At 42.5% G+C, this 16347-nt stretch overlaps 1 protein-coding gene across 4 annotated transcripts in view; it reads left to right on the plus strand.

Moving 5' to 3' along the window:
• The window catches only part of asic2 (acid-sensing (proton-gated) ion channel 2), a 453225-nt gene that overhangs the window by 366993 nt on the left and 69885 nt on the right, over positions 1-16347 (plus strand). For all 4 annotated transcript variants that reach the window (XM_077213195.1, XM_077213194.1, XM_077213196.1 and 1 more), the window contains one exon: positions 101-251. In XM_077213195.1, the coding sequence (XP_077069310.1) occupies positions 101-251 (151 nt within the window). The remainder of the gene's footprint in view (positions 1-100; positions 252-16347) is intronic.

Consider the following 16347-nt stretch of genomic DNA (forward strand, 5'->3'; position numbering starts at 1 on the left):
AATATCAGTGATTGTCTATGACAATCAACATGATACGAATGAATGAATAATAAAACAAATCAATGAAGTCCACTTTCTTTCTCACTCTCCCTCTTTCCAGGTGTTTACACGATATGGGAAATGTTACATGTTTAACGCTGCCGAAGAGGGGAAGACTTTAAGGACTACAATGAAAGGAGGCACAGGCAACGGCCTGGAAATCATGTTGGACATCCAGCAAGATGAATACCTGCCTGTGTGGGGAGAAACAGGTACACACACAAACACAGTCAGCCCTGATCACACCATGTACACTTGAGCTTTCCCAGAGCTCTTCCATGTTAAACATCTCTCCTCATTTGCAGGAGAAACTCTGATTGTCTTACAGGTGTTTGATTAGGGCAAGGTTTTGTCAGCGCTTTCAGCGTGATTCCATCCCCGGGGATACGGTGAATATTTGCAAGAGACACACACCTTGAAGAACAGCTGTGATGCTGTAATGGTGCAGACAAATCCAATTCCCTTGTAGTGTGTACAATATTTCAAAGAAGATGAAAGCATTCAGGATTTAGAGAGCAGCACTGAGAATTTCCAGCAAAAGATTAATTAGCATTTGAAAGGTTACAAGTTTAGCTGAGGCTGAATTCAAATTTATTCAGTGAAATATCGACTTTTTTCAATGAACAATGAACAAAAGGAATAATGTACATTTTATCAGCTCTTTTGGAAGAATGCCCTTTAAAGCAATTGACCTTTCGCAGGGAGCTTGATTGACAGGTGATCTGACCAATCATACTTTGACATCCGCCATTTTGTCCGACAAAGCAGTCAGGAGAGTTAGTAGATTAACATGGGAGGATTTGAACTTGAAAAACTGAATATACTGACGCCTTTCCGCGGATAAAACAACATTCCTTCTTATGTTTATTCATGTTTATTTGATGCTATAAATTAACTAGAAGGAAGAGATGATCGGTTCACGAGCAGCTTTAACTGAAGCTCTACAGCGATCTGTCACGACAAATTAAAGAGCCACAAAACGGTATTTATTGTTTACATTTTTTTTTAAATGACCAAATTTGAAAGGTGAGACTTTGTTTAATATGTTTAATATCAAAAGTAACCGAAAAGTTACTTGGTCTGTCCTGTCTGTCAGCGTATTATCAGTCTCCTCTCTGATCCGCTATGTATTTTTTACTGTGTGAGAACATGTTGTGTGCGCGAGAGCGGCGTAGCTTGTCGGACATAGCAACAGTAACTAAGGGGGGCGGGTCTTTGCGAAGGGTCGATTGCACAAATTTTACCACAGCTTTATCCTGTGAAGGATATGGACAATAACCAGATATATCTTCTAAAATTCCTTTATTCTGACGATCTGACCGATGGCTTATTTTATGGCCCCAAGTCCATGTGTTGTCAGATCAGCTATTAGGGTAGAGTCCCTCTGGGAGATTTTTTATGAGTGAACATTGAAATCTCGTTCTCTTCCTCTCATTTCAATTTGCCACATTGATGATGTATGCGGGAACCAATTAAGTTTGTGCACAGTTTCTTTTCTCCTCCTCTTTTCTCCTTACTATGGTGTCCATTGTGCTAACTGCACTGCTCTTATTCTCATGATTTATTAGCTATGTTTCCCTCCAAAGTTGCGAATTTAACTTAATGTCATAAAACATTTGTGCACCGTTTCCATCTGTTGAGCCGAAGAGAACAAAATTGTCACTTCCTGATAAACTGGCGCTAAATATCAATGAGAAAAATGGAAGTTGCTCCAGTAGGAGAAGCCACCTATAATAATTTTCGTATATAATCAATTACTTGCACCTCAGAGCACGCCGACAAAATGGAATAAACGTGATCATGTTATCTTGCTTTTGGGTGTCTGCTGTTTGGGAACGCAGTCGTGTAAGACAGTTCTGGCAGGTAATTATACCGAACCACTTTGACGACAGACCAAAACAGCATTTCAGATGTTTGCAACAAGATTGGCTAAGCTATGCCATCCCAGTGCGCAAAGTCACATGACTTTTTTTTGTGCGCAATGAGGACTTTATTCAGTAAATGTGTTTTTTCTATCTTAGTTTATGTGTATGTTTCTTATTGGATAAAGATTTAGAATTAATGTTTATCTTGGCGTTTCCATCCAGCGTTTATCGCAATATTGTTTTTTTGCGAAATCCCAAAAAGCACATACAAATAGGTCCATGGAAACTGTTCTTTGTACAGGAAATAAGAGAACAGTATAGGCTTACTGACAAAAAAAGTTATTTATTTAATGAAAAGTCTAAAAAAAAATTATATTTTCAAAGCAGAGCCACTGCATAAGAGGATGTTTAAGGAATTATGTACGGTAGCTGGGATTCCTCCTGTTCCCATTGGAAGGGAGGGATAGAAGGAAAGGCATAAAGATCACCTGCTGTATTGTTTACTTTCTGCATTTTCATGATCAGAAAGTCTGTCTACATCCATTCCATCTCTAACACTCCAAAGATTTTGGAGGGCCATGGGGAAAGAGATAGAGAAATTGGAAATGGTGAAGAGGAAGTGTGCGCTTGCATATGTAATATTATAAATGTGCTACGTTGCACTGAAAAATGTTGGCACAATGCACAAGAAAGATGACACGTCTGGAGCAGAGAAAGAGCCAGTGATAAACTTGCCATCATCTTTTTCAAATTTAAGACATGGAGAGAGATCCCTAAACCTCACTGAATAAATGTGCAGCCAATCCGTCATTCTGTCTGCCGGTTTTACAACTCTGATGAATACAGAGTGATGAAGAACTTATTCACTTTGAAAAAAGAAATGGGGAGATAAACAGTATATTATGTAGAGCAAGATTCGGTGTGCTTGAACTGCAATATTTATGTGTTTATTGTTTTCTGGATCCAGTGGTGAAGCTCAGCAGTACCATAAATCCAGTCAAAAGATTGCTACTTTGCTTTTTTGTTTCAGTACATTTTGCATTCCCTTCTCTCATTTCCCTTCTCCTCCCTCCTCATGTTTGTGTCTTTTTTACTAAATCAGTGCCTTCATATTGAATACAATTACTTTAATTATCTCTCCTTATAGTAATCTTGAATTCTGAATTACTTTTTCAATTCTGGAAGATGAACATGATGACATCATCTTTCTTACTATATGTAATGGTAGTCCACAACTAGGTTTTAATTAAAAGATTTTACACGAAGTGAGGCAAAGAACTACCTGATGTAAAGCATTTACTGCATAGCCGTAGATTATCTCGCTAATAGAACATGGTGCCAACTTGGACAAGTTAAATTTGTCATTGATGTTTCCAGCATAAATTTTGACTGAATGGATAAAAATGATAGTAACTGTAATATGGTTAGATACATTCTCTAACCGACACTGATTAGTTCTTTCAACGTTGCCGTGGTTAATCAGAAGTACTTCCAAATCCGTGTAACATACATATCATACCCTTGCTTGTGATCGGCACGCTGCGTGAAGTGAAAGCTTCTGTCATCCCTCCTCCTCCCCATCACCACCTGTAGAGATCTGCTATTTCTGTTTATTTCTTGCAGCAGCCTTTCCTTTGTTTTTTTTGTATTGACTAAGCTGAACAAATGATTGCATTTGCTCAGGATCAGCAGCAGCATAGCACATCTCGTCTGCCAAAATCAGTTGTTATGACTGAACTTTTGTTAGTTATTTTATCTATTGGTTGTTACATCAAGAATTCTGAAGTAAAAAAGAAGCGCTGTAAGATTACATTTTCAATGAATTGGGAGAAAGAGAGACACGTTGCATGTGTAAATTTCCGTATATGATATTCAGACAGACCATAGTACAAAATGGTTTAATTACTGCACATCTTTGGATGATGTTTTTCTGAGAGATGCTTTTGATTCAGCATCAGTTCAAGCACAGTGCCTTGCCATATTCCAGCTTTACCAAAAGACCATTTCATGTTTGTCTCCATGCAGTGTCTTTCTTTTATGGGAATGGTTTCTCTTTTCTTTTGTCTTTTTTAGCCAGGGATTGGCTTTGTTTGTGTGTCTGTGTCAGGTTTGTGCACCGTTAAGAAGTGATTTGTAAATGTGAATTCAATCTGTAGTGCACAGGATGTGTCATTATAATTCAAAGTGAGTTTACTTAATGAAGTTAAAAGGAAATTCGAAGAAATTCCTAAATCTGCTGTAATTGTAGGTTTTAATATAATAATAATAATAGTCAATGCTTAAAATGTCACCTATAGAAATTTGGTATGACATTTATATATTTCGTTAATCTAGCATTGCTCCAACAGCATAAGGTATGTTTGTACTCTGGGACCAGCATGGGATGCTGATTGCTGGTTTGGATGATCCCAGTATGCCATGCTGGTTGCTGGTGGACCAGCATAAGGTATGTTTTGCATGCTGGGACCAGCTTGGGATGCTGGTGTGCTGGTGGACCAGCATATGTCTTTTGTACAAATTAAGACAAATTAGACCAACATGCAACTTATATTGCAGCCAATCAGCTTTGATCTTTCGTGTTATTGGCGCGATTCTCTCGGATAGTACCACAGACAGACATAAAACGGATTTTATTCTTCAGCTATGGGGAAGTGCAAGTTTAGCGATACTTGGCGAAAATCTAAATTTAGTGCTTGGTTAAAGGCACACTATGCAGGAATCCCATTTTTGTCAAACAGCACCCCCTATAGTCGCTGTGGAGTACTTGTATTTAACGTTACTGTCGTAAAAACCACTCACGCGGAGCGTCTCTGCACTCACAGCCTGATACCCCCCCCAGACTCCGAAGATGTCCATTGACACAGGTAATGTTTCACGATTTCATACAAATATTAGGCTACTGCATAATTGTATATATTGTGCTATCGAAGATGAACTACTGACGATGTTAATAAGATAATAATAAGTTAGCCAAGCGTTAGTCTACTTTATAGTAATAACGTTAAAGTAGCCTACCTCGTTTGATGGCTTATAACGTTTTTACATGGTTGCAGTTAAATAAATAAGTAAATAGCCTAGGCCTACTCTATAATTTCATTTGTGTTTTTTTTGTGTGTAATGTAAACATTACAAAATGCCAGATGACATCAATAAAGTTAAATGTACGTTGCATTATTTCATAACATTGGCCGTTATGATGTCGTTAGACATGATTATTGCAATTTATCACAACAGTTTGCAAATAGCGCTCGTTTACACTATTTACAACGTGTAGGCTTATTTATGTCCTGATAATTATGTGAGATATTGACAAATGTTCTATGATAATCGCAGGAATCAACTTTAACAGTGAAAGCAGAGCGAGTGGGACTCTTGTCCGGTTATCAGAGCCAACACTAAGACCCCCTTGACTTCCATAGTTTTTTTCTTACTATGAAAGTCAGTGGGGTCCGTCCACTGTTTGGTTTGATTTTTAATGAACTATCAATTCAATTCAATTCAATTCAAATTTATTTGTATAGCGCTTTTCACAATACACATTGTCTCAAAGCAGCTTTACAGAAATTGCATTTCGGAAATGTACATAGAAAAATACAGTTAGTTAATCAAGTATTAATTTATGGCATAACATATCGCCGGCTTTGAGTCGTCTCTTCACAGGCGTCGAGTCGTCTCTTCACAGGCGTTGGGGCATCTGAAGTCTCCGTGAGAGGCTGGATACAAACTGGAGCTGACGAACGCTATTTACCTCGGGACTAGCGTCCCGAGATAACAGCAGAAAGGCAGATGGGAAATAATTAGCATAGCTGATGTTCATAATGTTAATGCATTCGAACTGATTCAGCAGTATCAAAGGTTAAGCATTAAGTGAATGCTTGGTTAAAGAGATGCGTCTTTAATCTAGTTTTAAACTGGGACAGCGAGTCTGAGTCTCGTACAATATCAGGAAGGCTATTCCAGAGTTTAGGAGCTAAATGCGAGAACGCCCTCCCTCCTTTAGTGGACTTAGATATCCTAGGAATGACCAGAAGCCTCGAATTTAGTGATCTTAAAGAGCGCGATGGATTGTATGGCGATAGAAGGTCTGTTAAATACACAGGAGCTAAACCATTTAGGGCTTTATAGGTCAGTAGGAATACTTTGTAATTGATACGTAACTTAATAGGTAACCAGTGTAGAGATGATAAAATAGGTGTTATATGATCATATTTTCTTGATCTAGTAAGAACTCTAGCAGCTGCATTTTGCACTAACTGTAGCTTGTTGATTGAGGATGCAGGACAGCCAGCTAATAAAGCATTACAGTAATCTAGTCTCGAGGTCATGAATGCATGAACTAACTTTTCTGCATCAGAAACAGATAGCATGTTGCGTAGCTTAGCAATGTTTCTAAGGTGGAAAAAGGCTGTTCTTGTAATATATGAAATATGATTTTCGAAAGTCAAGTTGCGGTCTAGTATAACACCCAGGTCTTTTACTGTAGTGGATAAAGTAACAGGACATCCTTCTAAATTAAAGTTGTATTGTAAGGGATTTTGTGGGTAGTTTTTTGGACCAATAAGTAGTACCTCCGTTTTATCTGAATTTAATAGCAGGAAATTACACGTCATCCAGCATTTTATATCATTTAGACACTCTGTCAATTTAGATAAGTTAGTGTTTTCATCTGGTCGTGATGAGATATATAATTGAGTGTCATCAGCATAACAGTGGAAATTAATTCCATGTTTTCTTATAATATTACCAAGTGGCAGCATATATATTGAGAATAGCAGAGGGCCTAACACCGATCCTTGCGGTACTCCATAGTCTACTGACGTTATCTTTGATTTTTCCCCATTTAGACAGACAAAATGGTAACGGTCTGATAAGTAAGATCTAAACCAGCTTAATGCCTGTCCCTGAACACCAGTGTAGTTTTGTAGTCGATCCAGGAGTATTTTATGATCGATAGTGTCGAACGCAGCGCTTAGATCGAGTAGAACTAGTATTGAGATACAGCCTTGGTCAGAAGCTAAAAGTAAATCATTTGTAATTTTAACTAGCGCAGTTTCTGTGCTATGATGCGGTCTGAATCCCAACTGGAATTTTTCATAGATATCATTTTCTTGTAAGAAAGAGCACAATTGAGCGGACACAATTTTTTCTAGTATTTTAGACATAAATGGAAGATTTGAGATGGGTCTGTAATTTGCTAAGTTATTTGGGTCTAATTGCGGTTTCTTAATGAGAGGTTTTATTACTGCCAGCTTGAATATTTTTGGAACATGACCTAAAAATAAAGACGAGTTAATAATATTAAGAAGAGGCTCTTCGACTACAGGTAACACTTCTTTCAGTAGTTTAGTGGGTATTGGATCTAATAAACATGTTGTTGGTTTCGATGCAATGATAAGTTTATTTAGCTCTTCCTGTCCTATAGTTGTAAAACGGTGTAGTTGTTCTAGAGGGGCCATAATTGAGGCTGAATCATAAGACATCATAGAGGATTGTATATTTACAATTGTGTTTCGGATGCTTTCTATTTTCTCATTGAAGTAATTCATAAAATCATTACTACTATATTGTAATGGAATATTTTGCTCTGGTGATGTTTGTTTATTTGTTAGTCTAGCCACGGTGTTGAATAAAAACCTTGGATTATTTTGGTTATTTTCTATTAGTTTGCGGAGATGCTCAGCCCTTGCTGCTTTTAGAGCCTTTTTATAACGTGACATACTGTCTTTCCACGCGATTCTAAAGACCTCTAAATTAGTTTGTTTCCATTTACGCTCTAAGTTACGAGTTTCTCTCTTGATTGCATGCGTAGCACTGTTGTACCATGGTGCTTTAGTTTTCTCTCTTACCTTTTTTAATCTAATTGGTGCAACAATATCTAGTGTACTAGAGAACATGGTGCTCAAACTGCTAGTCATTTCCTCTAGTTCATCTGTTTGTTTGGGTGCACTGCGCAGCTGAGATAGATCAGGTAAGCTATTTGAGAATCTATCTATAGTGGTTGGAAGGATTGTTCTGCCTGGTCGATAACGTGGCGCAACGTGACAAATTTCAGCAGTACGTATTATACAAGTTACCATGTAATGATCAGTGAGATCATCACTTTGCGGTATAATATTTATATCAGTTGGATTGGTTCCATATGATATAATTAAATCTAGTGTATGATTTAGACGATGAGTGGGACCACTGACGTTTTGCGTGACCCCAAAGGAGTTTAATAAATCTGTAAACGCAGTCCCTAACGCATCATTTGTATTATCTACGTGTATGTTAAAGTCTCCAACAATTATTGCTTTATCGACATTGACCAATAGATCTGAGAGAAAGTATGCAAACTCTTTTAGGAAATCAGCATAGGGCCCTGGAGGTCTATATAGGGTAGCCAAGGCTAGAGATAATATGGATTTGTTTCTTGCATCTAAGAGCGTAACATTTAGCACAAGTACTTCAAATGAATTAAACCTGTGACCTGTTTTCTGAGTAACATTAAGAATATCTCTATAGATTGTTGCAACACCGCCGCCACGACCGATCAGACGGGGCTCATGCTTATAACAGTATCCTGGTGGAGTGGACTCATTTAGACCGAAATAATCATTTGGTTTAAGCCAGGTTTCAGTAAGGCAAAGTACATCGAAACTATTATCTGTGACCATTTCATTTATAATAACCGCCTTAGGTGTGAGCGATCTAATGTTTAGAAGACCTAGCTTTAGAAATTGTTTTTGTTCACTGATATTTAGATTTTCTGGTTTAATTACAATAAGATTTTTGCTAGATCCTACACTAGATTTATTGTTTGGCCTCACTAAGCGAGGAATAGACACAGTTTCTATATAATGTTCTACACTACTTATATCAATTAAGTTGGGACAGCAAAGACTGTGATTTGGACTTTGACTTACTAGTCATATGGTGTGTAACGTCTTGGAGATGTTGTCCGACAGAACAGCCGCTCCGATTCTGCTGGGGTGCAGGCCATCAGCACGGTAGAGCCTAGGTCGCTCCCAGAACAGATTCCAATTATTTACAAAGAGCAGTTTCTGTTCATTACACCATGACATTAACCATTCATTTAGAGCAAATAATCTACTGAACCTTTCTTGTCCTAGTCGGTACGTGGGAAGCGGTCCAGACACGATGATCGTTGCTTCAGGCGATGTGCTGCGAACCGTCTCGATCAGGCTTCTGTAGTCCTTCTTCAGAACCTCCGTCTGCCGCAGCCTGATGTCGTTCGTCCCCGCGTGTAGGACCACAGCTCCGACGCGCTCGTCACCGTTCAGGATCTCGGGAATCTGTGCAGCGACATCAAGAACACGAGCACCAGGAAAGCAGTGAGTGCGCACCTTACGCTTACCTGAGGTAGCACGGACATGACGGACCATGGAAGTGCCGATGATCACGGCGGCGTCACGTTCCGGCTCGCGAAGAGGGGAGAAGCGGTTCCGGGTGGAGATCTCGAAGACCGGGAGGGGGGGGGAAGTCCTTGGTCTGGTCCTGGCTCGTGTCTTCCGCTGTGGGATCACCCAGGGTCCGTGGTGTTGCCTCGGTGCCGGAGTGAATGAAGGCAGAGATGATCGCGTCCTCCTGGGCAGAGAAACGCACGGAGTAGACGAAGTCGGAGTCAAAAAGTTACTAACCACTGACTTGTGAGCATCGGCGCGTGATGTTTCAAGCGTTGATCGCCGATCTCGCAGCTCGGCTTGCTTCACCAGCAGAACGCGGATCTGTTTCTCCACCGACTCCAGCTCCAATCGTACCGAAACCAGCTCGAATGTGTCCTCACCTGCACTCAGAGGTAACGTTAGACACACATCCGATATGTTCGCCATTATAACAGATGAACAGTAAATTAGTAGTGATACTACCAATATCACTACTAATTTAGGACTGAAATGATGGATATAACACGTATCCTTTCAGTCAAACGGGTGTAAAATGAGAGGGTCGATAGGCGCGAGGCCACGCGTGAAATGCTAGCGGGCTAAAGGCTAGTAGCCGAGATTCGGAAAGTTGGATCTAAGTAGCGATATCAAAGCAATCCGATTGTTTTTTATAAGGAATAGTGTCGAGGATAAGTTCACATGATATAAAAATAGAAAGTGCTTGTTTATAAATGAGTGGTAAAGAAGAAAATCAGGGATTAATGAATCAATTCGACGGAGCTCCAAACACAAACACAGATCGCACGCGCATGCGCATGCGCAAAAACTATCCCTTTAAGTAAAGTGTTACCTGTCTTTATAACTGTGCTGAATTTCTTTGAATTTAAATTCAGTACATTCCTCTTCAAATCCAAATTTAACATCATCTGTGACTCAAATCAATTCAAACTCATGAACTGAAAAGAGACCCATTCAAAATACAGAACTTTGCTCAACCCTGTGTGTGTGCATGTGTGTGTGTGTTTAAAGGCAAAATGTCTTTGTTCTACAACATGTAATATATAGTTAGTCTTAGAACAGAGTTTAGGAGGAGGCCCCCTAAATATCTCTTCATACTCTCTCTCTGTCCTTCATATCTGCATGTCAGTTCCTGATCAAAGCCGGATATTTATGCATTCTGCTCAGCATTTGTTGTTTTTCCACTTTGTAGCTGTGGAAACGCTAGCAGGTTTTGGCGGGTGATCACTAAGTCTGGAATCAACAGCCTCAATCTGTAAAGATATTACATTTCACATGGCAAATATTTGATTGATTTCTTTCCGCTTTTAAACTTTAATTAAACCAGCTTACTTAATTATTGAGCTGAAAAGCCCAACCAGGAATCAATAGTCATTTTTAACCAACAATTGTTTGGTCATGTGCAAATATATTGATTACTGCGATAGCAGCAGCCCACATAGTAAGCAGTCTTGGCCCGAATGTTGCCTCAGTCTGTCACTGCTGGCCTCTTGTCGGCAATAACATGTATCCTGTCAGCCAGAGCTGGGCCTTGTGTGGCAATGATGGCACAGCATGGTGCAGGGCAAAACACACGAGGGCCGAATGTTGGTGGAAGGAGTGTGGCCCAGATCAGTCGATTATCTGGCCCAATCAGGCTTGTGATCGAGGTTTCTTCTCTTTTGTTCAATCACTTCTCAGAGATCTTTAATGCCAGACATTTTAGATTTTTTTTTTTTACAACAAAGCCGAGGACCCTCTGCAGAAGGCTTCCTGATCATTGCCCTGCATAGGAAATGCACACATAGGAAATGTTATTATACCCAGCTCTGCTCGACCAAACCCCTTTTCCCTCTGCCCACATACCACAAAAAATGACGGCCCTGTAGTGGCCCAGATCTGGATTTAAGACTAGGACCACAAATGGGCTATAACTGGCTCGATTCTCAGCCAATTAATGACCCATTACTGTCCCTGCACTGGGCCTGAATAGGTCTTAGTATTGGTACAGATTGTCCTGAAAATTTGGAATACAGGACAATAATTAAATACTTGTATGATCATTTGATTGTGTTTGCAGTGTATTTTACACCACATGATAAAATTATGAGAGAAATTGCAGTTCTTTTCATTCTGTTATAACTTGTCAATTCAAAGATTTTTTTAAACAATACTACACTTTAACGTTTTTTACTGATTAAAATCTCTGTGATCATTTCACCATTATCGTGAGGTATTTTATTTATTTTGTTCACCATGAAGTACATCCTTTTATTATATGTACAAATACTAAAACCTATTCAAGCCCATTGCAGGGGGCCATTTACGGGTGATTAATTGGCTGGGACTCAGGCCAGTTATAGCCTATTTGTGGTCCTAGTCTTTAATCCAGATCTGGGCCACTACAGGTCCGTCATTCTTTGTGGTATGTGGGCCGAGGGAAATGGGGTGTTATGTGGACCGGGACTGAGCTATGTGGGATTTAAAAGTGAACTGCTGAATATCAATATTTATGACCTGTAGATGGCAGTCTAATGCAGTTCAACCTAGCTTCAAAATCAGCAAAGAAGAACCTGTTGTTTGTGCAAGTGGAGTCTAGTCTCAGCCTCAGACGACATGCCCACGGACCGTTGGCTGAACGTCTGATGCATATTGCACACTTTTCTGGAAACACTTCAGGAGTTTCGAAGTCGCGATCTGATTGAATGGTTGAATTCTACAGGATGATCGGTCCGCGTAGAAACGAATCCCGTGATGCCAAAAACCCTCGTAGAAGAAAACAGCCGTTGTGTCTGTGACAATGAGCGCTTACCCGGATCAACTAAACGCTGGATTTTCAAAAGTATATGTGAAGTTCGCGGCTCCATTGTTAAAGTGAACATTCTTGAATGAATCATTTATTAGATGCATGGCAGTCTGATATTGTAGGGACATCAACATTATTGTAGCAACTGAGACCAATCAGACACAATTATTTGTTATGGTTAACAGATAATCTTTAAAACTCACTCTGGGACCTGTGGCCCCATCCCCCTAGTGGGTGCAAGAGGGGCCTTTGGGTTACCATGAATACGATCAGATAAGTTGCTTTTTTTGCTGTCAAGGAATGTGGCCACATGCGCAAGAGAGAGACAATGGGAAGATAGAAACAATCTTTAATACAGACTTTGCTGCAGTAATCATAGACTAACTGATCTATAAATGAACCTGCGTTCCAGAAACTGTGTGAATGATTTACTGTCTTGTGTACTATTATGTATATACTATACCCAGACCGGGGCTGGCGGATTAATGCGTGCAAAGAAAACGGGCTTAATTTTAGAAACATAAAAGACGGGATGAATCCTTCTGTACACTGGAGGAAGATTCAGGCGGACTGTCACCGGACTAATGATTTTGGTGACAGAAAACGGGCCAATGAATTTAGGTGCGAGTTTATTCGAAACGGAGCGGAGAGGAATGTCCTTTGTAGAAAGCCACACTTTAGAACTGACGACGTATACGGGAGGCCTCCGCCGGTGGCGATCGGCTTTGGCCTTGATGCGCGCCCCCACTTGGAGTAGAGTCTCACAAGCTCTAGTCCAAGTGCAGTGACACCTCTGGACGAAGGTGTGGGCGGAGGGGACCGCGACTTCGGATTCCAGACTAGGAAAAATAGGTGGCTGGTAATCTACGCTACACTCAAATGGTGATAGGCCCGTGGATGACACTGGCAATGTGTTGTGGGCGTACTCCACCATAGACAGTTGCTGAAACCAAGAGGAAGGATTCTTGGACACTAAACATCGCAACGTTCGCTCCAAATCCTAGTTGGCTCGCTCAGTTTGACCATTGCTCTGGGGATGGAACCCAGAGGACAGACTGACAGTCGCCCCCAGAAGTTTACAAAACCCTCGCCAAAATTTGGACACAAATTGGGGTCCCCTGTCAGAAACCACGTCTGTCGGGAGGCCATGAATCCGAAAGACGTGATCAACGACAATCAACGCTGTCTCCTTGGCTGAAGGTAATTTGGGCAAGGGAATAAAAAGGGGCAGCCTTCGAGAACCGGTTCACCACGGTCAAAACTACCGTGTGACCCTGGGAGGGTGGGAGGGCGGTGATAAAATCTAGTGCGATATGGGACCAGGGTCTCGAAGGTACCGGCAGCGGTTGGAGTAACCCATCTGGAGGTCGACTGGCAGACTTACCCGTGGCAAAAACTGAGCAGGCCAATACAAAATTGTGAACATCACGAGCCATGAGAGGCCACCAGAATCATTGCTTGACTAAGAACATAGTACTATTAACTAAGTACGAGAGAGTAAAGTCAAAGCGTCCGAAAAAAAGAGCCCACCGAGCCTGCCTGGAATTAAGTCTTTTAGCCATACGAATGTATTCCAAATTTTCCTGATCGGTCAAGACGATAAAAGGTACCCCGACCCTTCTAACCAGTGGTGCCACTCCTCCAATGCTAGCTTGACCGCCAACAACTCTCTGTTGCCAATGTCATAATTTCTTTCGGCAGGGGATAAACGATGAGACAAAAACGCTCAAGGGTGCATCTTGTCGTCTGAAGGAGAGCGCCGGGATAACACTGCACCTACCCCCACCTCTGACGCATCGACCTCCACCACGAACTGACGTGATGGATCAGGGGTTATCAGGATGGGGGCTGAAACAAAGCAACCCTTCAGTTTGGCAAACGCAGCTTCTGCTGCGTCTGACCACCTGAACGTCGTCCTGGGGGAGGTCAAGGCGGTCAGAGGCGCGGCTAGTCGGCTGAAATTGCGAATAAAACGCTGGTAAAAATTGGCGAACCCCAGAAACCTCAGTAGGGCCTTACGGGAATCTGGACTTGGCCAATTTACCACAGCCTTAACTTTGTCAGGATCCATGTGCATTCCCACAACCAAGATGATGCGACCTAGAAAAGGAGCAGACTGTGCATGAAACACGCATTTCTCCGCCTTGACAAAAAGCCCTTTCTCTAGCAACCTCTGAAGCACTTGTCGGACGTGTTGCACGTGTTCCTGGAGAGACGAAGAAAAAATCAATATATCATCCAGGTAGACATATATGAATTGATCGACCATGTCTCGCAAAACGTCATTGACAAGTGCTTGGAAGACCGCTGGGGAGTTGGAAAGGCCGAACGGCATAACCAAGTATTCAAAGTGCCCCCTAGGGGTGTTGAAAGCGGTTTTCCACTCACCCCCCTCCCTGATGCGGACCAAATGATATGCATTTCTTAAATCCAATTTCGTGAAGATAGATGCTCCTTGCAACCTCTCGAAGGCTGAAGACATCAAAGGCAAAGGATAAGTATTCTTTACCGTGATGTTGTTCAACCCCCGGTAATCAATACAAGGTCGCAACGATCCATCTTTCTTACCCACAAAAAAGAACCCCGCCCCCGCTGGAGAAGAGGAAGGGCGGATGAATCCCGTTGCTAGAGAATCAGAAATGTATTTCTCCATGACCTCTCTCTCTGGAACAGAGAGTGAATATAATTTGCCCTTGGGCGGAGACGTACCTGGCAATAACTCTATAGCACAGTCATAGGGACGGTGTGGAGGAAGAGAATCAGCCCGAGACTTACTGAACACCTCCTTCAGGTCCCGATACTCCGTGGGCACGTTAGATAAATCCACTGTCTCCTCCTGCAACACATGAACAGAAACAGACGGACAGTCAGACACAAGACAGGACTTATGACAAAAATTGCTCCACGCCGCTACAGATTTGAGCTGCCAGTCTATTTTGGGGTTGTGACGAGTGAGCCATGGGTGACCAAGAACGATGGGTGCAAGCGGAGTGTCCAGGATATAAAAGGAGAGGGTTTCTGAGTGGTTGCCTGACGTGATGAGGGTGATGTCTTCAGTGACCAGAGATATAGTGGGGAGTTCTTGGCCATTGAGGGCGTGTACTGCAATCTGATGGGTGAGGGGTTTGAGGGGAACTTGGTGGTTGAGTGCAAAGGTGTGGTCCATGAAGTTACCTTCGGCGCCCGAGTCCAGAAGTGCGTGACAGTCGTGACGATGGTTGGACCATCGGAGTCTAACCGGAAGGAGAGTCGATGTTGATGAGGTCTTCTCGGCGGAGATCCCACCCGACAGTAGCCTCATACTTACTGCCGGGCTGGGCCTTTTAAAGGACAATTGTAGGCGAAGTGTCCGGTTCCTCCACAGTACATGCAGAGGCCCTGGGATCTCCGCCTTTCCTTCTCCTCCCGGGAAAGCCGGGCTCTACCCACCTGCATGGGCTCGGGATCGTAGACATGGCTGACCGCGTCCCTGCAACCAGAGCGTTGGCCTTCAGATTCCGCCAAAAGAGCAAATAGTGGGCACTCGCCATTCCGCTCGTGACAGCCTGGCGTCCACTCTCAATGCTAAGGCGATTAAGTCGTTGAGTTTAGGGGGTAAGTCCATGGCATATATCTCCTTCTAGACGTGGTCAGCCAGGCCGTGCAGGAACATGTCCCACTGCGCCTCCTCGTTCCATTGGCTCTCCGCCGCTAGAGTCCGAAACTCGATCGAGAAGTCCGACACGGATCGCTGTCCTTGGCGCAAATCGGCCAGCACTCTGGCTGCTTCTCTGCCGGCCACTGCACGGTCAAAGACTCGCTTCATTTCGTCGGAGAGCGCTTAGAACGAGCTGCAGCAATCTTCCTGGTTTTCCCACACCGCCGTTCCCCATAGAGCCGCTCTCCCAGTCAGTAGTGTTAGCACGAAGGCGACCTTGGTTCTCTCCTCGCGGAAGGTTCTGGGTTGAAGAGAAAAATGCATTGAGCATCTAGTTAGAAAAGCTCGACAGAAGTTGGATTCACCTGAGTATGTCTCCGGGGTTGGTAGGCGGGGCTCTGACTGGGAGAGGTCCGCTGGTGGTAGTTGGGGAATCGGCGGTGGGGTGGGCGCAGCGGGAATGTGCAGCTGTTGGACTTGCTGGGTGAGCCCGGACACCTGCGCCACTAACGCCTGATAAACGCGAGCTGTTTCGTTGAGATTTTTCTCTTGGTTCTCCATCCGGCGTCTGCTGTTGTTGACGAACTCGTCCAGGCTCTCTGCAGGATTACTCGCTGC

Source organism: Siphateles boraxobius, unplaced genomic scaffold, assembly GCF_051911475.1.
Source record: "Siphateles boraxobius isolate OS27281-9 unplaced genomic scaffold, OSU_SipBor_1 66, whole genome shotgun sequence".
Taxonomy (NCBI): domain Eukaryota; kingdom Metazoa; phylum Chordata; class Actinopteri; order Cypriniformes; family Leuciscidae; genus Siphateles; species Siphateles boraxobius.